At 32.7% G+C, this 22,766-nt stretch overlaps 1 protein-coding gene across 1 annotated transcript in view; it reads left to right on the forward strand.

Moving 5' to 3' along the window:
- LOC118192994 (inositol hexakisphosphate kinase 1-like) overlaps positions 1-22,766 on the forward strand; it is a 52,824-nt gene that overhangs the window by 25,357 nt on the left and 4,701 nt on the right. Inside the window, exons 5-6 of the mRNA XM_035364023.2 lie at positions 6,164-6,339; positions 16,139-16,314. Coding sequence (XP_035219914.1) covers positions 6,164-6,339; positions 16,139-16,314 — 352 coding nt within the window. The remainder of the gene's footprint in view (positions 1-6,163; positions 6,340-16,138; positions 16,315-22,766) is intronic.

Raw genomic sequence — 22,766 nt, forward strand, 5'->3', positions numbered from 1 at the left:
TTCCATATTGGATAAATGCATACTTTGCTTTTATCTTCTGTGCTGCTTGGAAGCTGTTTCGCTATGCTTTTCTTCCTATTGCAATAGTATCAAAAAATGTGTTCTTGAATAGGCATGATTAGAGTGCCAAACAAATTGTAGCTACATGTCAGTTGAAATAAAAATGAAGATTTAATCTACCTCGATTGCCAAGTTTCTTATTCATTGTAGATCAGCATTTCGGTATTCTACACAATCAGAATTCTTCCTCTTCAATATGGATCTATGTTCTACACCAAACAGCATTGCTATTATGTCTTTTTCTGTTTTTATTCCACAATGTTTTTATATTAACAAATACTCTATGCTATTTGTCAGAACAGTAAACCTTTTCCGTAAATATAGTCAATGAGTGGAATAGACCAGCAGAAGACATATAGGGAGGAAAACTGAAAATTTTGTCCAATATCAGAACTTTTAATTCTTGTATTTAATCTAAACTCTAGCAATTGTTATATTTTCATTATCAAGGTCCATAGGCACAATATATATTTGAATATTATTTACTTTATTTTTAGTTCTATCTTCTTTAATTAGATAAATAAATAAATTTCAATAAAAAAAGCTGAGTTCACTCTTTCTAAATATGAGTGTGGCAGTGCCAAGGTACTGTAAGGAATCACCCTCTTTATGAAATAGTCTCAATTCTGGAGCCCAGTGATCTTTCCTCATTTCTTTTTACCCTTTTTTTATAAATTGTGTTTCCAGTTTTTTCTTCTTTGTGGTTTTCCTTTTCAGATGGTGGGGCACAAAGTGAAATTCTGTTACATCCCTTTTTTCTAATTTCTCATGGAGAGAAAACTGCCTAAGCATTTGCCATAGTAAAGCATTTGCCATAGTCTGAAAGCAAGGGTCATACTGGTTGAGGTACTGTCCTCAAAATACTGCTTTGGCCTCTTTAGAATGGAATGGGAGGCACTTAGCTGTCTCCACTAGTCAAAATCATCTGTTCACTAGTTCTTGTGTTAGATAAATTAGATAAATAAATAAATTTCAATAAAAAAAGCTGAGTTCACTCTTTCTAAATATGAGTGTGGCAGTGCCAAGGTACTGTAAGGAATCACCCTCTTTATGAAATAGTCTCAATTCTGGAGCCCAGTGATCTTTCCTCATTTCTTTTTACCCTTTTTTTATAAATTGTGTTTTATAAATTGTGGCTTGGAGATAAGCTTTTGGAGTTCCTGCTTTCAAAAAAGCTGCCTGTGGGGCTTCAGACTGTATAGATCCAGTTAGCTGTAGTGCAGAAATTTGCATCTCCGTGTTGGAATCAGTGGTGGCTGGGATCAACAGGTTCAGATTTTTCTTAATATTAAATTATGGCCTCTTTAACTAACATAACTTCTACTGATATTGTTCCATCTGAAAAAGTCAAGATAAATGTAAATACAAACAAAGATTAAAAGAGGCCTTGATTTCTGGTTATTAACAACTGAATAGGTGGTCTGCAAAAAGTCACCTATTCTCATTCAGAAGTATATACAGTTCTATGTTTGTGAACACAAAACTATCAGACAGCTGCAATATATAGTCATTTTGTCTAAACCTCTTTTTGTTCTCAATCCGTTATAGTCCTTGTATTAAAAAGCTTGGGCTAATTGACATAATTGTTTCAGAGCACAAAACTTAAAATCATTGTCAAGGCGTAATTTCAGAGAGGGACTTCCTCTTTATAGCAGAAAAGGAAATTGTCTCTGATTTGTCCGACCAGAATGTTTGTGCTGCTAGGTGTATCATGTTACATTAAGAAAGTCACTTTATAAATATGAAGCAAGTGATCCTGACCTTCATCTGACCTAATCTGGCAAAAAGTATTAAAGCCAGGTACTTGCGCTGCCCCCATAAGATATTACATACCAAAAATTTCACAATGCTTTCAGTGGCAGCATTTTTATCACTTCAAAATATCTTGTGGTAAACTGATGAATGCATTGCTCTATGAAAGGCCATGATGGCTTTATTTGCAATGCCAGTCCACTGTGCGTTAATTACAAAAGAGAACATGTAGCATTCTCTCAGCTGTGCCAAAATGGAGTCTGAAAAGGAGATACATGCAGGTGATAAAAAGACCCCTTTTTTTTTTTTTTTTTGGGCAGAGGCCAAATCCTCCCCCGCTTTTTTTGGCAGAGGAAACAAAATTAGTAACAGATTTCCATCTGTGCAAAAGCTTATTGTTCCAGTGCAGTAAAATCTATAAGCATACAAAACAGTACAAAACAATGCAAACAATATATATATATATATAACAGCCAGCTCAAAATTTACAAGGAAATGAAGTGCAGAAATTAGTAGCATCTGTATCAAAAATACTTATTGGTAAAGAGAAGAAAAATAATCAGACTGAAAACACGAAAGAAAAAAAAAAACTCCTGACTTACCAGAAATCCAAGTCCTCCTTTGGAAATATTAGTTCTGAAAATCTGAGCTTTGATGATGATATGATGTGTACAAAAAACTGGACATCCTGAGGCACCAACTTCCTCATAAAGCAGAAACCAGCATAGGAAAAACAAACATCGAACATATTGACCACTCTTGTTTCATGGAGTTGTCGTGGCTTCCACTAGAATCTCACTGACATTAAAAGACTTCAGACCTATTGAGCAGATGACTGAAGGTCATTGCCCTTTGGCTGTTGAGTAGGGGAAAGGATACCTATGTCCATGAACCTACAAGAATATTTTATGTTTTTGGTAGTCCTTGATCTTGCCATCTGTTCACTATCTCTTTTGCCCTTTTGTACATTTAGTATTGGGAATGATCTTTATAATGGTGATTATTTTCTTGTGTTTGTATCTTTTACACAAGGAGGAATAAGTATCATATCAAAGTTAAATTTCTGAAAAATACGTGCAACTTTATAGCTAATTGATGGAAAGAAAGGAATGACAGCAGAATTTTTATAATCTCTTAAAACAAGAGTTAGCCTTTTGGTGTGTTGAGATGAAAATTTTTTAACTGCTTGATTAATAATGTTGGGTGAAAAGCCCCTGTCAATAGCTATTGCTTTTAAATAATTTAGTTCTTCATCAAGGGATAGTTTGGAGGAGCAAACTTGAAGAGCACGGAAAACATAGGAATAAAATAAAGGTAACTTTTGTTTAGTCGGATGACAGGATTTGAAGTGTGGTGGAAGGCAAACCGATGAAGGTTTACGGTAAACCATAGTACTGATGTTGGGTGCGTTATGTGTGACCAGAATGTCGAGAAACGGAAGAGAATTGCAAATCTCAAGTTCAAAAGTGAACTGAATAGCAGGATCAATGGAAACAATGGAAAGAACATTTTTGTATCAAATTTAGGTACTGTCTCATATCTGTTAGCTAAATATTTAAATTCTAAATTTTCAATTTTATTAGACCATAAAAAGTTCAATAGAATTAGTAAAAAAGGTTTAACATATTTCTCCTAGAAATTTACTCATGGTTTCTTTTGATGTAAAATCATTATTCACCAATGTTCTAGTGGAGGGTGCATTAAGATGTCTAGAAACCAGACTTTCGAATTTCATTTCTCTTGATGAGCTTATTTCTCTTACTCAACTTTGTTTGAAATAAATGCATTTTGTTTTCCAAAATAAATATTACAAGCAAACTGAGGGATTAGCCATGAGAAGCACCCTGAGTCCCATCCTGGCTGATATCTACATGCATTATTTTGAATCAAAATTGTTTGAAACTTTAAACTTCCTGGCATGGTTCCGCTACGTAGACGATAATTTTACCCTGTTTGAAGGTTAATAAAGATGATTTAAATAAAGTTCTTTAACAATGAATTCCATTGATCCTGCTATTCAGTTTACTTTTGAACTTGAGACTTGCAATTCCCTTCCGTTTCTCGACATTCTGGTCACACGTAACACATCCAACTTCAGTACTATGGTTTACCGTAAACCTTCATCGGTTTGCCTACCACCACACTTCAAATCATGTCATCCGATTAAACGAAAGTTAGATTCATTTTATTCCTATGTTTTCCGTGCTCTTCAAGTTTGCTCCTCCAAACTGTCCCTTGATGAAGAACTGAATTATTTAAAAGCAGTAGCTATTGACAGGGGCTTTTCACCCAACATTATTAATCAAGCAGTTAAGAAATTCCCATCTCAACACACCAAAAGGCACACTCTTGTTTTAGGAGATTGTAAAAATTCTCTTGTCATTCCCCTCTTTCCATCAATCACCTATAAAGTTGCACGTATTTTGCAGAAATTTAACTTTCGGCTTGTTTATTCTCCCTTCAATAAAATTCCAAGTTCCATATGCAAGGACTCCATTTCGGATATGAATTCTTGGGGTATTTACAGGATTCCTTGCCAGTTTGGTTTAATTTACATTGACCAAACTAAGAGAGCCTTAAAATTTCGCGTTAAGGAACATAAGGCATATGTTAGAAAAAAGGAAACACAGAAGTCTTCTGTTGCCCAGCATTGTTAGTCCGAAAATCACACTTTTGATTTTTCTGCTGCCAAAATTATTCAAAAAACATCTTCCATTGGTGAACTGGATTTTCTAGAGGCATTTCACATTTACTAGAGGCATTTCAAAGAAATCTTTCTGTTCTAGTTAACGACCCTAATTCCAATCCATCTTTGCCTTAAGCCTTTAAAAAAAATTATGTTTTAGTTCTGGTTTCATCAACAGATGGTGCCAGTAGCTTGTCTCCTGTCCAGGCTTTCTTATCTTATCATTATATCTTATCTCATTCATTTGCGTTTTTGCAGCTGAGTTTGATGATTCGGTAAAACCATCAAAACTAGTCCTGTGAAAATTTGGAAATATAACGCTGATTTTTGTTGTTTGACATCTACATTAATATGAGAATGTGGATATTTACCATTTCCTCCTTAGCACATGAAATAAATCAGTTTGTCAAATCACTCTCACTCATCAAATTCATCAAATCAGTCTTGCCAAATCACCTGACTTTTAGTTCAGCTTACCATGTCTCATAGCTCATTCACAACTGAACTCCCTAGTTCTCTGACTCATATTTATATTTTGTGGCATGGTTTTTGGAAACTTTGGAAGAATGGAATGTAGGGTTTCGCAAATGTGTTTTCATGAAACTTCCAGAAAGTTGCTGAGTAAAGTGAGATTTTTCCAAATGTCACAGGTGACTTTTAGGAAGTAGGTGTAGGAACTGAATTGTTTACATCTCGTCTTCTAATTGAGATTTTTTTTAAATTCCAAAGCCATTGTACTCAGAATCAAAAGGTGTATAATTATTTGCAGCAAATAAACTCTTGAATGCAAGATGTGGTCAAAAATTAGAATATACCATAAAACTGCCATTCTAAAACTATAAATAAATAAATAAAAGAATATAAAAAATACAGCAATATACAAGAGCAAAACTACAATGAAAAAGGATTAAAATATTATATTTATATGCTCATCCCATTTACAATAATATGCTTATGTAAGTATGGATTTACTGCCTTATTATCAATTGAAACAAAATTCAGAAATTGCTTGGATGCATAAAAGTGAATTTTTGTAATATTTTCTTAGTAAAATTTGATTATGCAACTTTGTTCTGTCTCTGTATTTTTTTAAAGAAACCTTTTTAGCATATTAAACTTAAAAAGAGTGCAGGACTTAAAATTAGAACCTAACATTAACATATCATTCATTGTCTAGCTTTTGCATTAAAATAAAACATATTTATTTAATTTTGCTGTTGTGTGTGGTAATCAGACTAATATCTTTCCTATAGAAAATCTTCAATACGTTAAACTTATATATATCAGACTATATTATATGCAAAATCTGTCTTAAAAATCATCTAAAATACCCAGTCATCGTATTATGCGAGACTTTTTATAATCAAGCCAATATATTTTATTATTTCATAAAGTAAATATATTTTTGTTATTTTATCAAGTATAGAATATACCATATTTGTGTAAATATATTGTGTTTGTATTTTTTATATTGTCATACAAATGCTATAGTAGTTTAATATGCTTAAAATGAATGCAAAATATTATTTATGGACTGTTTTTAAAATAAAAAGTGCTTGAAATGTTAATACTAAACATTTTAATATATAATTAAGAATTTAAGTAATTTGAAAAAAATATATTGTGTTTAACGTTTAGTTGAAATGTTTTATAATATTTGTGCAGAATCCGTTTATGCCAGTCTGGGAATATTCAAATTGAGAGTGTTGAAGCAAAAAAAGCTAAAGAAGAAAGCAATATTGAACAGGGTCAAAATGGAAAATTGTTTAATCCTTGGGTAATCCACTGCCATCAAGAGCAAATGAAAAAATTGTGGAAATCATCATCTACTATAAGTCAAAGTGAGATTTTTCAATGTATAATAAGTTAAAATGGTTTATGAAAAAGAAGCATTCCATCTAAAATTAGGCAAATTCCAGTCTTAAGATTAGCATTGGGTTTGCAGAAAAACTGTGCATTTTGATAGATATCGCTTGTTCGGAATTTTTTTTTTTTTTTCTTTGCATTCTTATTTTGTTTAGTAGATGATGCTATAAGTGTTGCTTTTTCTCTCCTCCTTTTGATTTCATCTGTTTTTAGTGATATATTTCCAGACAAAGGGCGTAGAATACTTTTGTTCCTTAAAATGGAAAAGTCATCTGAAAATGCTCAGTTTTTCTACAAAACTGATATTAGTCTAAGACTGTTTAAATAACATGACTTTTTAGTTCCAAAACTGTAATTAAAAATTTCTGTATACATGTAATAAACTAATTTCAAATTTGCTAGTTTTAGGAATTAATTTTTAATTAAAAGATATTATGTAAGTTTAATTCATAAACATAACTAACATGGAATGTATCTTACCAGAAAAATAAGTGTGTATTATTACAGCGTTATTTTCTTATTATTCACTCAAGAATTAATGAAACTTTTCATACCTATTCTCAATTTAAAAAATTGTCCTATGGACTATTTACCATACATTTGCTTAATGTTTTTGCATGTAAAACATGTGCATTCATATAAACTTCTTGATTATATGTTGCTGGGACATCTGGACTTGATACAAAGCTATCCCTTTGAAGTACATGAAATTGAATCAATGAATTCTGTGGTGTCATATAATATTTCTTTAATGTCAATTCAAACTTAGCATGTTATGATATATTGAGAATAGGTGAAATAGTTGAAAATCTTGGAAATAGTGAAAAAAATATTAAAAAGAATCAAACTCTGATTGTTTTAGCTGGAAATACATTCATTTAAAAAATTCATGCTTTGCTATATTCAAGTTTATTTTAAAGTTTTAATTTTATTGATTTTTAAAAGGGGGACTTGGTGTACATTATTGGCAAAGTGTGAAATTTGGCATCTATAAAATGCATTACAGTATAAACGATGTTCACATAATTGGGTCTTCTTCAGAGTGCTAAAAATTCGAGTAGTGACATTTGGTGTCGTAAAGTGAATCACATGACTTTTAACACGTGCCTCAAGCAAAGAGTAAGAATACTTCTGTTGTTTACATTTCTGGCTTTGTTCACTGGTAAGGAAAAGAAGTGGAAAAAAAATTATTTCAATTTGGCCCCGTTCCATAAAAAGTGGCTGAGCAAGCTACACTGTCCTGGCAGGAATCATGGTATACGGACATGGAATAACATTAATATGAAGAACAAGCTTTCAAGCCAATGCTATTAAAAGCTGCATTTTTTAAACTATCTCCCAAAAGTTAGTAAATGGTGTGAAAAATGCTAAAACTGCTACAAGAAGAAAATCATGTGATATTTGACTGCTTAATTGCTGTAATGTAAAATTACTGTTAAATGTAGGCGTAGGTTGATTTTTTGTGTTAAAATCCAGTTTTAAATGACAGTTTCTATGTTATTTAATATATTTCATGAAGATCATTTGGACATGGAGAACAATGTTTCTCAAGCATTTTTCAAGTGAGGACAGCTTTCTGAAAGTGGAATGTTCTGTGGACTACCTTACTCTTGTCTCTTTTGAAAGCAAAGTTTTAGCATATGTTTACTACAGTCAAAAGTCATTAATCCGGACTCGTCGGGACTTCGGATTATCGGCGATTCCGGATTATCAATTTTTCTGGATTATAGATCACCAGTTTAAATCTGGTTAGATGGCATGCAGAAATTATAAAATTAAAAATATTAAACCGTAATTTCTGAAATAAAGAACAATTATGATCTAAAGGGTATCAAAATTTACAAAAAAAAAAACAAAAAAAAAAAAAAGCTTAATATTTATTTGTTTACTTTATTAAACATTTCTTTCAATGTAAGTTGTTTAAGTTGCTTCGTTTTATGTGATAATACTTTCTCTTTACTTTACCAGAAGCGGATTATAATGACGAGGAATTTGATTTAAATCATATCAAAGACAGAGTACATCGAGATGAAATACTACATGTAGTAAGGAATTATAAGCCAAATAAAATAAAAACATCTGCCCTGAAAATAAGGATAGTGCTGACAGATTACCTTTCAATTCATTGCGCGCCGCATCGTTTCGGCGTTCCCCCCCCCCTCCCCGGGCCGCAGAGCAGCGTGAAATTGATAAACAGATTTCGGAATGGTTTGAGAAACGAATGACATGCCTTTATCCATTTTTTGCAGCAATTCCACTTTTGGTTTAATGGACTTCGAAACATACTTTCGCTTTGTAGATCCTTTACATATTAGTAAATATATATCGGAAATTCTATTTGACATAATCAAAAGTTCAATCTTACTTTTATAAAATTGCTCTAACAGTCTGCAAAAAATAATAAGCCGAATCCAATTCGAAGATTGAGGAACAACGCAATCTGCAACATTAACTGAATTAGATAATTTTAGCTTAGCTTATACCGTCCATTATACATTAAATGCGCAAGCGTAAACGTATTATGCGCGTGCACACATGCGTATTCGCAGACGTAAAAGTCTTACGCGCATGCGTCAACGCAAGGCATGCACAGAAAGTTTGTAGCTTTGAGGTCCAGATTATAGATCATTCCAGATTATGGGTGTCCGAATTAACGACTTTTGACTGTACCAGTATGCTTAGATTTTTTACATACAATTAATTAAAATTAATATGATATTGAAGATATTAGTATTAATCAATTAAGTTGATAGGAGAAATGTTAAATTCGTTTTCAATAATTCAAGGCTATTAGAGTTTGGATACTCTTTGTTTTATTAACTAAAAATTAAGTAAATGCTAGTACTTACATTATTGACATGGATGAGAATGGCATTTACCATCAATTTGATTTTGGCTCCTTGTTTTTATATATGTATTAATGATGAAAATGCTTTCTAACGGATACATATAAAAAAAACTGAATTATAATTTTTAAAGCACCATTGTGCAATTCACTATATTCCATTTACACCAGTACAGTCAAAAGTCGTTAATTCGGACACCCATAATCCGGAATGATCTATAATCCGGACCTCAAAACTAAAAACTTTCTGCGCATGCGCCGCGTTGGCACATGCGCACAGGCATTTTACGCGTACGCGTAAGACCTTGACTACTGCGCATATGCATGTGCGCAAACGCAGTGGAATTGCTGCAAAAAATGGATAAAGACATGAAGAATGTGACAGAGAGGTTAGTGAAAACGAAAAAATTTCAATTGACAAGTTAGTCGGTATTCTCGGCACAGCAATTAACGGGACTTGAACAGCGGAACTTTTTAACTGAAGAAGAAATTATGTCTATTTCTAGAATTAAAGAGAAAGTATTATCCCATAAAACGAAGCAACTTAAACAACTTACATTGAAAGAAATGTTTAATAATGTAAACAAATAAGTATTAAGCTTTTTTTTTTTTTTTTTTTTTTTGTAAATTTTGATACCCTTTAGATCATAATTGTTCTTTATTTCATAAATTACGGTTTCATATTTTTAATTTTAGAATTTCTGCATGCCATCTTACGAGATTTAAACTGATGATCTATAATCCGGAAAAATCGATAATTCGGAATCGCCGAAGTCCCGACGAGTCCGGATTAACGACTTTTAACTGTAATAAGGTCCAGAAATTAACTACACTTTCTGCTTGGAATTTCGTTTTAAGTCTGGTGTCATTCAAGAGTTCAGTTAACTGTTCTCTTTCATTCAACGTCAGTTCGTTATTTTCTGAATCACAGTGGAAAGAATCAACAACCCATAAATATTCCTAAATTTACCCCTTGAGAAATAAGTTTTAGATTGTGGCTTTTAAAGTTTTGAGATGCAAAATGTCATTGGATTATTCTTTTTCCAATAATGTTACAATTTTCTAAAAAAAAACCTTCTAAGGTTGGAAATGGTGAAAATGTTTTTACATAACTAATCCACAAAACGAAGTTTCTTCTCAGACTCCTTTAATTTCTCATGGTTACCAAAAGTTATCTTGTAGGCAGTGATTTAGTTCATTTAGTTATGAAAATACACCTGAACGATATGCCAGTGTACTTAGTCACATGTCATGAGCAAGAAATGAAGTAAAATTTTGTTAATTTCATTTATAAATACACTCTCGTTTGTGAAAATTGCAACACCAAGAAGGAATCGTCATAATTGAATGCAATTTAATACACAGTTGAGTGGTAGTGGTACAAATAAATGATTAAATGTTCAAAGCAAACAAACAAGAACAAGAGATCAGAATCAGTATTTTGTGTGGCCACCACGCGCCGCAATAAGTGCTGCTACACGACGTGGCATGGAGTCAAACAAAGTTTGAATGTCTGACTGAGGAAGAGCATTCCATATCGTTTGTATGCGTACCCAAAGTTCGTCTGCAGACGCAACAGGACGAGGATCACGAGCAAGGCGCCGACCAATGACATCCCACACATGTTCAATTGGCGACATATCCGGGGAACACGCAGGCCAAGGAAGAAGCTGTACCTGCTGCGCTGCAAAGAAGGATTTAACAATCCGAGCAGTATGAGGGCGGGCATTGTCCTGTTGAAATACAGCGCCTGGCAAGCTTTGAAGGAAGGGAACAGCTTCGGGCTGTAGAACTTCACGGATATACCGGTTGCTGTTCAGATTGCCCACAATTCGTAGCAATTGAGATCGTCAATGATATGCTATGGCGCCCCAGACCATAACTCCGGGTGTTCGTCCACTGTGGCGTTCGATAATGCACTCCGGAAGGTGGCGTTCACCTTCATAGCGTCTGACACGAATGCGGCCATCATGGTACCACAAATTAAAGCGGGATTCGTCAGAAAACACGACATGCTGCCAATCAGCACGCCAGTCTCTATGCTGATTGGCCCATTGTAGCCGCAGGCGGCGATGGTCGTGCGTTAGGGGGATCCTGTATAAAGGAGTCCGTGCGCGCAGTCCACACTGCAGCAGACGTCTACGAATTGATGAAGCACACAATGAAACACCTGTAGCTATTGACCACAGTGCTGCCAATTGTCTAGAGGAAGCTGTACGGTCCGTCCGCGCCATGCGGACCAGGTGTCTATCATCGCGAGCTGACGTCACATTTCGGGGTCCACTCCCGGATTTCCGAGTTGTCCGACACTCGTCCGTCCACTGCTTCCAAACGCGCATCACTGTGCTGCTGTTACGCTGCACACGAGAGGCTACTGCATGATACGACAATCCAGCTTCACGAAGGCCGATGATTCTTCCTTGTTCAAACTCTGTAAGTTGTTCAAATCTCGCTCTCTTTCGTCGACGAGGCATAAGTACAGATTGAGTTAACGTTTACCATTAGCAGATAACCACCGATAACCATACACGCCTCGCTACAGCCGTCTATTTATTCGGATCCATCAGCCGTTCAGAGGGCGCTGCTCAGCATACGCATGCGCTACGGATTTGCAATTCTAATCATTTGCATATCATGCGCTACTTTGCATTTCCTGAAAATTTCAGCTCACTCGCGTAAGTCCTTCATGGTGTTGCAATTTTCACAAACGTGAGTGTAGTATGACATTTTTGCAAGTCTAGGAGGACCACGTGTGCAGGCTACAAGAACACCTATGGTCGGTGGATCACAGTTTGAGAAACACTGTGATAGAATGTTTAAAAAAAAACTGTCTTGCACAAGTACAAGAAACATTATTAATCAAGACTGTTTTTTAAGATTTTTGTTTGTGTTATCAGTTTGATCTTATCAATTTTTAGTCATATATCCTGATGAGGAATTGAAGTTTATAATGGTATGTCAAGATCATCTCACTAAGTTGGGGTTTCTCAAGAATATGATGCTGAAGATGCTAAAGAAGATGGCATGTAACCTCATGAATATATTTTCATTGCATTTGACCATCATCAATTTTACATTCTAACAGTGGCAGAGAATTTGTTCTGATGTGATGAGAAGCCTGAAGAAATACTAAGCAATTTTTAAGATTATCCATAGCAAGTCTCAGCCATAAAGACAAGGGAATTACAGAGGAGCTAATTAGGACATCGGAAATATGCTATGTGCATGGATATAAAAGGAAAAAGCTGGCCATTGAAGTGAAGACTGAGGGACTATGTTTAAGTAATGAATAATAGGATATTTCATTCTATTTCTAAGAGATCACCATAGGAAACTGTCTTTGGTTGCAAAGCTAAAATGTTTATCACATCTTATTCCAAAATATGCTACAATATATACAAACTTTAGGAGAACTCAAAATATATATATGTGATGTACCAGCTTTAGTCGTAGCTTACATTATCAGACAATAAGTTTAAAAAAACAGGATCCATTTATTATTATTCAGGAGAAATAGCAGTTACAAAATCAGATATCCGGAGTAAATAAAAGAATTGCGGGAATTCTTTTATATATATGTTAACTAAGTAATTTTAATTAATAAGTACCAAACTAAAAGAAAAAAATTGTAAGTGTAACAGAAATGTTACTTTTCTTACTATACTACTAATTAAAATTGATAAAAGTAACTCACTAAGGAGCACTAAGTGTTTTCCTTTATTGCTTCTACTTTCCTCCAGAGAAGACCAAAACCATCTGGAACCATATATGGTTTCTTAGAGAGGTTTCACTGCAGTGCAGTTTTTCCTTACATAGTGTTACTAGTTACATTAAGCAGCACTAGAAATATTTATTTAAACTGTTCTCTTTCAAACTCTCTTTAGTTCTTAAGAGTATAACAGTACAGATGTGTGAGTAAGTAGTTCTTTATTGCTTGTACCTGTCTTTGCAGAAGAAATTTATTTGAAACCTTAGATGGTGGTCTTTGGGTTCATTATATTGCTGCAAGTGTTATTAGTTGTAAGGGCAAACTGAGGAACCATTCTTGGCCAGAAAAGCTGAACTAAGTGCAATTGGTTTAGCCACATAGCTGAATCTCTGTGCAAATTCATAAAGATTCAACTGTGTGAGCTCTTTCCAGCAACAAAATTTAAGATCTCTGACTTAACTGGAGATATTTATATTTAGTATCCATTCATCAAGTGTTAAGTTGCTCAGCGGGGGAATTGGTGTTATTAGATGAATCATCGTAGTATTTTAAAATGCTGAACTGGCCTCATCATTTACAGTAAAAGCTCGATTATCTGGAACGCTCGGGAAATGCCAGTGATTCAGCCAATCATTTGGAATTTGAGTTAGGAAAGCAAAATGAATGGAAAAAATTTCCACTCTAAAATTATAAAAACAATCATCTCGTTTGTTACCAACTTGAATATCAAAAGCCTATGTTTAAAATTATAATATCAAAGGCCTATGTTTAAAATTATAATATCAAAGGCCTATGTTTAAAATTATAATATCAAAGGCCTATGTTTAAAATTATGTAAGATTTAGAAAAAAAGTCTGCATTTCCAGCATAAAAAAGTGAGGTATTTTGCAGGCCTTAAACATGAAAATAAATCATCTGATCTGATTATGAAATCCTGCCAAATGTGAAAGTTGGTGGGAAGTCACCAATTATTCTGTTAGAAGTTTAAGCAAACAGCTTGTTCTTTATTTAGTAGTTAAATAATCAACAGATACAAAAGTAGATATAGAATAAAAAAACTTAAATTGATGCTCATCAGTTCTCCTTTGCTATTATTCAGTTTTGAAAATTGTGCGTTGCAGCCTTTTTTCTTTCTTTCTTTGCCTCCCCCCTTTTTTTAAATACCTGGATCCTGTAATTTTAAAAATACCCCATTGGATGCTATCCCAGATATGAATTTTTTTTTTCCAAATTCGAGGGGAAAATGCAAATTATATAATTCTTCAAAAAAATTTAACTGGCTTATCAAGAATTAGTCTTTTACATTAAACCAAAACAAACTTAATTAAGACACAATAACATGCCGAATAAATACTAATTCAGAAGTCAAACAACAAAAATCAGCATTATATTTACAAAATACAAATACGTTATATTTAATACAAATACGTATATATAAATACAAATACGTTATATTTAATACAAATACGTTATATTTACAAAACAAACTTCTTGTGATTGTGCTGTGACATTTGCTTATCTGTTATTGGTGCTAAATCACACTGTTTAGTGCCAATGTTTGCATATAACAAGCTCTATGATGCCATTTCAAATCTCTCATTTACTAAATTTTCCTAAAATTCTAATATATTTGAGTTACTTCAGCTTTCCACTTGGTATAATGCTGGGATTTTAGTGTATTAGAAGTCAATTCAGCTGATCATGATAAACACGGTGAACTCCAAATATCTGGACTAAATGGATTTACAACCCATATGGATTTTAAAATTCCAAATAATTTGATCCCTTGTTATATTTCAAGAGAGTTTATGCTGTCAAAAATAATAAATATTTCTGTAAAACATAGCACAAAATGCATTTTTTCTTCAAAATTAAACTAATAAATTATTTTTTTTCCTCAATACTTAATACGGTCCTGCTTTCTCAAATAAAACAAAATTCATTTTATTTATATGTAGTTTGAAATTATGTGTGTATATATATATAAAATTATCTTTTAATATTTACTGTACAGAAGGATAAATAAAGAAATATAAAATAAATAAATACAAAAGCACCAAAAAAGGGGGGAAAATAATTTTTTTCTGTATAACTGCTGCATATGTATTATAAGACCAAAGTTCCTTGTACATGAGAGAATTGATATAATGTTGTCAATTTTATTTAGCTTGCTGCTATTAGAAAAGAAGCACATGTCATAAGAAAATAATGACTTGCCGAATGAAAGGCAGGTGGCCTGGAACTAATGTGTAATTAGTTTTAAATTAATTTTTATACTTTTATTTATTAAATAAGCATTTCAGACCAATTTGATATTGTAAACATTCATCTAAATAAACTTATTAGTTTCCTGAAAATATGTGCAGTTCTGTGTTTATCCTCTTATACTATTTAAATCAGTTGAAAAGATTCGAACAAGAAACCTAATTGCATAGCGACTTTATCAACTCCTGCTACTGAAGTCTTGATAGTTGGAGCTGTATCGTAGTTGAGCAGTTATGTATATATGGATAATAATAATAATATAAATCTATTGCTGATAAACAGGGTGTAGTTTCTAATAGTAATTCAAACGTTACTTGTTACCTTTACAGCAATTTCAATTTCTTATGACATCCATATTCCACAATGTGATGACAATTATCTGCACTAAAGGAAAAGGGCTTAAGTTTCTAAATTTAGATTTTTAATACTTTTGAACAATCAACTAGTGGCATATTAAACATGTAAAGTGTCTCAGAAAGAAACTAATGTTACTGCTTCCTTACAGAAATAGATTATAAGTAACCTTAAGATGGCAGCCGCTTCTGCATTACATCCAGTCTTCTGTGGCATAAGAAGCAAGCTTAGTTGGATGGGATGAATTTTAAAAATGTGATGTTTGAATTAAAATGTTTGTGAACATTGGGTTATAATTTTATACAAAAAATAAGGAAATTAATTTTTTTATATAACAGTATGAAGCTTTCCACATTGTTTTAGTCAGGTTTGTGAAAACATTTGTTTCTTACTTCATGGTATCAAGGAGTAGAGCACTAACTTTGCTCTCTTTTTTCCTCCTCCAATTTTTAGAGTCTATTGCTTAATGGAGTTGAATGCATGCAGAACTGTTTTATCTTGCACTTGGTAAGATACAAAATGCCGCATAGTTCAATTTCCTGTGATTCCTGAAATCTTTCATCTGCTAAATAGTTTTTCACTTACTTTTCTGTTCCTTCAGAATATATATTACTTGAAAACCGAGTTTCAAAATTTGAATTTCCCTGCATTTTGGATATAAAGATGGGAACAAGACAATATGGAGACACTGCTTCACTTGCTAAAAGAACCTCACACACGGCAAAGGCAGCTGCTTCAACATCAGCTATTCTTGGAATAAGAATATCTGGAATGCAGGTAATTTAAACTCACATTGAATTTAATTCGTTATTTGCATTTGTCAAGTGAAGTTTAAAATATTTTGCTTTAAAGGACTTGTAAAATTTTTTAAATTAAGAAACTGTTGAATATTGGATTGTCCAGAAACAGTGTTCTATTTTTCCTTTTATCATTATTCTAAACAATTTTTTGAAGAGTCATTGTTTCAATAGACATATTTTTGCATGTGCTTTAAGTAAAACTTATCAGAATTAGGGAATATTTATATAGCATGTTGAAAGCCATTTTTAAAGGGGGGAAAATGTATAACATTGTTGTTATATTTACTTTTTTATTCCCACAAAATTAAAAGAACAAAGAACTGCAGATGCACATAAAGAGACTTATGCTATGCATGGTAATGATGCACTGGCAGAATGCATGTGTTAAAACTTAGTTGTGAAATTTCATTTTGGGGATTTTTTAGTTTAATATGTTCTGATAGATCAAGGGAGATACATTGTTGCCAAATCATACACTTTTTCTTGCATTTGCTACTTTTGACAAATCAGTGCCACTAAAATTTATTCGAAATTTCCACCTCTCCGTCATTTTTTGTGCTACTTTTTGATACTTAAAAGTTTTTAATATATCATTAAACTCATATATTTTAATATATCATGTACCAATTAAAATTAATTTATAATAAAAAGTAATAATTTTAGGCTTAAATAAAACTTGGCACTGGGTCATAAACTGGTAAACTGGGGTCATAGCCTACGAGTGTTTCAAACTTTAAAACTTTAAAACAGGCATCTCAGGGTCATTGCACATATTTGAATTTTGTTCCACTTTAATAAGGCGCACATACAAAATAAATGGCTCTCGTAATTGAGGATCTCGGCTGATTTTTTATATCAGCAGTTCTTGTAAATACAAATTAATGACTGTACTGCTAAAGCTTTGAAACACTTCAAAGAGTATTCCATAGACTCCAAGTAAGTTTTGAAGCACTTATGAAATCACAGATAAATGAATATATATATATATATTTTCCCAGAGAGATGTTTTGTTAGACATGCAGAAAGTGAAATTTATTGAAATAGCATAGATTCAATTGTCATAGAATCATTACAGTGGGATGATTAGTGAATAGCTGCAATATATTGGTGATGGTTCTTTGTATTGTAATAATTTGGCATTACTGCAATGTTAGAAGAATGGTATTTGTAGGCAGATATGGCCATCATTTCCACACAAAATTTTATTTCTTAATAACCTATTTTTAGGACATATGTTCTTCGTCGTTATGGGTAGGATATGCATCTCACAATTCTGTACACTAATGTCTAAGACAAAGGATGAAGCAGAGCAGCAAACTATGCCCGGCTAGCAGCTAGGTGGAGCAGAAAAAAAAGCTACAACAATGTGATATGTTTAGACTAAAGTTTCTTTAATCTGATTGGATAAGAGCTATATGCATTGTAGAATTACCATGGAGGTAAGAAAGGAAGAAGTGGCCAAACCGGCACTGCTCTGAAGCTTTGGTCACCAGATGGGGTGTTTTTTGTTTACATTCAGAAGCTCTCTTGACAGTGCTGTGATAGTATTTTGACACATGACAATTCCAACAAATCAAAAAATGGGGCACTTCCGCATAAATGAAAACATAATAGCAATTTGTATAGTTTAGTGACTTTTATGCAAAAATCACATCTTGTTTATTTTTCAATAACTAAGAAGAGTGATTTTGATTATGAATTTGTTTTATAAAATTCTAAGCTGTTGAACTACAAAAATGTAGATTTTAGCAAAAATGTTATGCTATTAAAGAAAGAAAAAAAATACCTTACGGTACCTTTAAAATTGTATACACCTTTCAATACCATTGATAGAGTATTCGCTACTTTTATTTTATGTTTCAAACTCCAAAATATTTTAAATAAAATAAAAATTTTTCACATCCACATTTTATTGTAATATATACTTTTTAAAATTTTTTAGAGCAGAGGCTTTACTGTTGCTCATTTTAAACTCATCATTTTATTTTTATATATCTCAAAAATAAACACTTTAGACTTACGCATTTTACTTATTTGTGTTAATAAAAATAAAATTACCATCAAATGCTGCAATCCTTGTCAAAATTAATAAATATATGCACAGATATGCCAATAAGTTAACTTTTCCTTGATTTGTAACCAGACATTTGTGTAAAATTATGTACAGTTTTACACAAATGTATGGAACAGAAGACGGATGCATTTGCGAATTCGGCGGAAGTACCATGTGCGGTCAATTTACAATGATTATAAATATTATCTAAATATATAATAACCTTAACAATGAATTGTAAACATAAATTGAAATTCTGTTAACAAATAAGTTATAAAACTATTTGAGCAAGAATTGTTCATATTGGAAATCAATCTGTTAAAAGGTGTTATAAAGCAAATTCTGTGAGATGCATACTTAAGAAAGTAATAAAGAAGAGTTTTGGAATATATGTTGTTGAAATAAAGAGTAAAAAATCTGATAATTAAAAGAATTATTCTCCTTAGATTTTATAATAACTCAGTTTAAAATTTTAAATAATATTTTTTAAAAATCCTTATTTTATTCCCTTTCAGAAATATTCAGAGAAAGTTAAGTACTATTTAAAGTATTTCGCTATTTAAATAAAAGATGCTCTAATTTGAAATGGACCAAATAGAGCATTAATTATTAATTGACTTATATTTTTTGATTTAAAAAGATGTATCAAAAGCTAAAAAATCATGTCATATTTGAGAAAGGGCCCACTAGTGGCCAAGCTGTAAAGTCGCTGGACACTGGTAGTTTGGTCTGAGGTTCGAATCCCGCGAATGGGCTGGCTGCATGGGCGTTTCGTGGTTTCTCCATGTGTAATGTGTATATGAGCCAGTTTTCCTTGGAAAAATCCTCCATGAAGGCATCCCCCTTTAGGCAGATAGCCCTCGAGGCTTTGCCATAATCTCACACATATTTGAGAAATTATTTTAGGAAGAAGCTGCATAAATAGAAAAGAAATAATGCATAATTTTAACATTAATAATACAATAAACTTTGATCTTAATTTTTGTAATCCTTAACTGAATAAAATAAAATGACCTTAATTTTTTTTTCTAATGTAATTAACAAAAACTTGTGAAAATATTTCAATCAAATTAAACCATTCTGAGCAAACTGTTCTATGAAAAGTATAGTATTTATTACCTTTCAGAATTAAATGTTGTTTAAAAATGCATTCTTTTCATATACTTTGGACTCTGAAGTATTGTAAAAAAAAAAAATACAGTACAAAGTCCGTAATCCGGACATCCATTATCTGGAATGATCTATAATCCGGACCTCAAAGCCGCAAACTTTTTTTTGGTATGCTTTATGCATGCACGTAAAGAATGTGCATGTGCATAATGTATGCTTTACCCATGCGCGCATTGAAAGAAATGTTTAATAAAGTAAACAAATAAATGTTAAGCGATATTTTTTTTTTCTTCTTCCTCTTCTTTTGGAAAATTTGATACCCTTTAGATCGTAATCGCTCTTTGTTTCGTAAATTACGGTTTCATATTTTTAATTATATAATTTCTGCATGCCATCTTACCAGATTTAAATTGATCATCCATAATCCGGAATCACCAAAGTTTCGACGAGTCCGGATTACAGACTTTGTACTGTATATACATTTATATGTATATTTACGACATAATTACAAAATATTTACATCCAATCATGTCAAAATCCATTGAACTTGATGGTAAATTACCCAATGTTTTGGCCACCAACGAAGGGATCGCCAGTGCTTCAAAGCAGGGTATTGGGGAAACCAGTTAGGACCACTCCATCTTACTTCTTACCTCCATGAGAATTACTTAAGCAAGCATGAAATAAGTTAATTTAGAAAGAGGCAATTCAGAAAAATGTATTATAAGCAATTTAGAACAGAAACAGGAGATACCCAAATTAAAATTAAGTATTTTGGGGCTGTTGCTAATTTAAGTTATAATTTTAGTTGCTGATTTTTTTGTGTTACACATAAACAAGGTGTCTATAACAAAGGGCGTTTTACTTTAGAAAAAGCGCAAATGTTTGTCGTCATGCAGCAGCTGTTATAAGACCTAGATACATATGCGAAGACTTTGTTTTAAATGTTCATGTTGTTCACAATGATAATAAGTTTACTAGATCGTGCTTAGTTAGTAAAATTGTTCTGTCACAACAGTAATTCGGCAGTAGTTGCTCTACAGAAATTTGAAGGGGATTCTAAGAGGTCCAATGAACAATGCTGAAAACCTTTGGAAAATGATAACCGATGTGTTGCTCTCCAATCCCCAAACCTCAATCCATGTGATTTTCGGATTTAGAAACATTTGAAACATCTGGTAAGTTGTGACAATCCAAGATCTTTACCTGACCTTAAAGCCAGCATTTCACGCACCATGTGCTGAACATTTCTCGGCACACACTTCGGTCAGTTGTGGAACATGCCATCTTGCACTTTCAGATGGTAGTTCAAAATGATGGCCTTCATGTGAAACATGTTTTTTTTTTAACAAAATTTGTAAAATTGTAAAACTATTGTAAAGGTGTGCCTAAATGTATAATTTATTAATAAAATGCCCTCTGGTGATGCTATTTATAACTTTTTTTTTTTTTTTTTCCCCTCTGAAAGAAATTTTTATCCCTTCATTTAAGTCTGCCACAAAATTTTACTATTTTCTGATCAATGGTTTCGTTTATATGCAGCTCTGAAATAGGGTTCTTTAATTATAGACACCTTGCATATTATGTATGTATTAAATTCAAAACACAATCCAAGCAAATTTAAGTAGTATATTCAATTCTTGAATAATGAGTTGGTACAAAAAGAATTGCTAATGCAAAAAACTAGCGAGAATATGAGAATACTGCTCCAGAATTCTCAGTTAAATCAATGCTGTGCAGAATCAAAATTTGTGCAAAAGTTACCATGTACACAAGATAAGTGCAAAAAGAAATAAAGGCAAATGGATTTTATAATTTTATGTTGCTGCATCTTTGTCAGAGGATTGTTGTATGAAGAAACATAAAAGAAGGCCTGTTTAATGCACTAACAAATGCACAAGCACATGGAAATAATCTTAAATCAGGAAAATGTAAATTAAATCAATATGTGGATTCATCAGTCCAGTCCATACAGGCTACAATTGAAAGGCACCTTGCCAAAATTTAAATGCAGTTAAACAGCATATCAAAAATGAATGCGAATTCTAAAATGTAAAATGCTGCACAAAGAATGACTGAAAATTTATAATTATATTCAGAAACAAGCTTTTTCTTCATACACCCAACCCCCAGGCAAATATGTACAAGGAAATGTACCATCCATTTGCCTTTATCATTGTTTGGAACGTTTTTGCAATTATCTTGTTTATGTGGTAATTTTTGTATAAAATTTGTTTTTGCATAGTGTTAGTTTGTTCAAAGGGGGGGGGGCTTTGGAAGGGCTTCCCTTTTCTTGTTATTTTTTACAATAGTTTTGCATGAGCAATTTTTTATGCCAATTCAATATTCCAAATTTGAATATGATATTTAGCCCTCTCAGCGTTACGGCCGGAAAATTCCGCACAGAAGGCTGCCTTCTATATTCATTATATATGAAAATTTCTGCTAGATTTTAATGTATCTGATTTTGGTTTGGATGTATATTGGAAGAAAAGGAATCAAGGTACAAAATGAGAGAGCCATTTTTCAATTAAAATCAAGAAAATACCACTTATTCATGACATTTTGAGGAACTTTGAAATTTCAGAGCTAAACGCGTAACGCTCGGAGGGTTAAATTTCCTCGGACTGTGTTTTGAATTTAAGATCCATTGCTACTGAATTAATGCAGCTTATGGGTGCATAGTTTTGATTTTAAAATTAATTTGTCTTTCCCCCCCCCAAACAGCGAGCACTTGCTCATAGTGGCATTGGCCACTACTAAGGCAGGAAGTAATGGCTATTTTATTGTGGAGGCGCCTAATAGGCGGCCATTGTTACCTCCTATGAAGTGACAGACAATTTTACATCCATGCCTTCTCCAGGATTCAAATCCGGGCCCTTCAATATCACAGTCAGGCTTCCCTAGCCACTATACCGTCTGGGCAGCGATTAACTTGCCCTTCATTAAATTGTTTTTGTTTATACATATATATATATAAAAGATAAAAAATATGTAAATCAAAAGTCTAACTTAAATTTTCAGTAATTTTTTAATTCTTCGTTTTATGTAGGTAATTCCTCCTTCTGTTCTAAAAATAGCTTTGGCGTATAATAAAATGTCTCTGCTCTGCGTCATTTCTGGATTAATCTATATCATGTGACTTTTACATAATACTGGTGATATAAATAGTTTTGTGAACTAAAACTCCCAACAACCAATAATAATTTTAGAACTTCTTTAATTATCCAATCTAAAGCCTTTGAAAGTGAAATTAACTTACTCTG

This window comes from Stegodyphus dumicola, chromosome 2 (genome assembly GCF_044657685.1).
Source record: "Stegodyphus dumicola isolate Sdum_Otavi_A_Nest chromosome 2, ASM4465768v1".
In the NCBI taxonomy this organism is placed as follows: Eukaryota; Metazoa; Arthropoda; class Arachnida; order Araneae; family Eresidae; genus Stegodyphus; species Stegodyphus dumicola.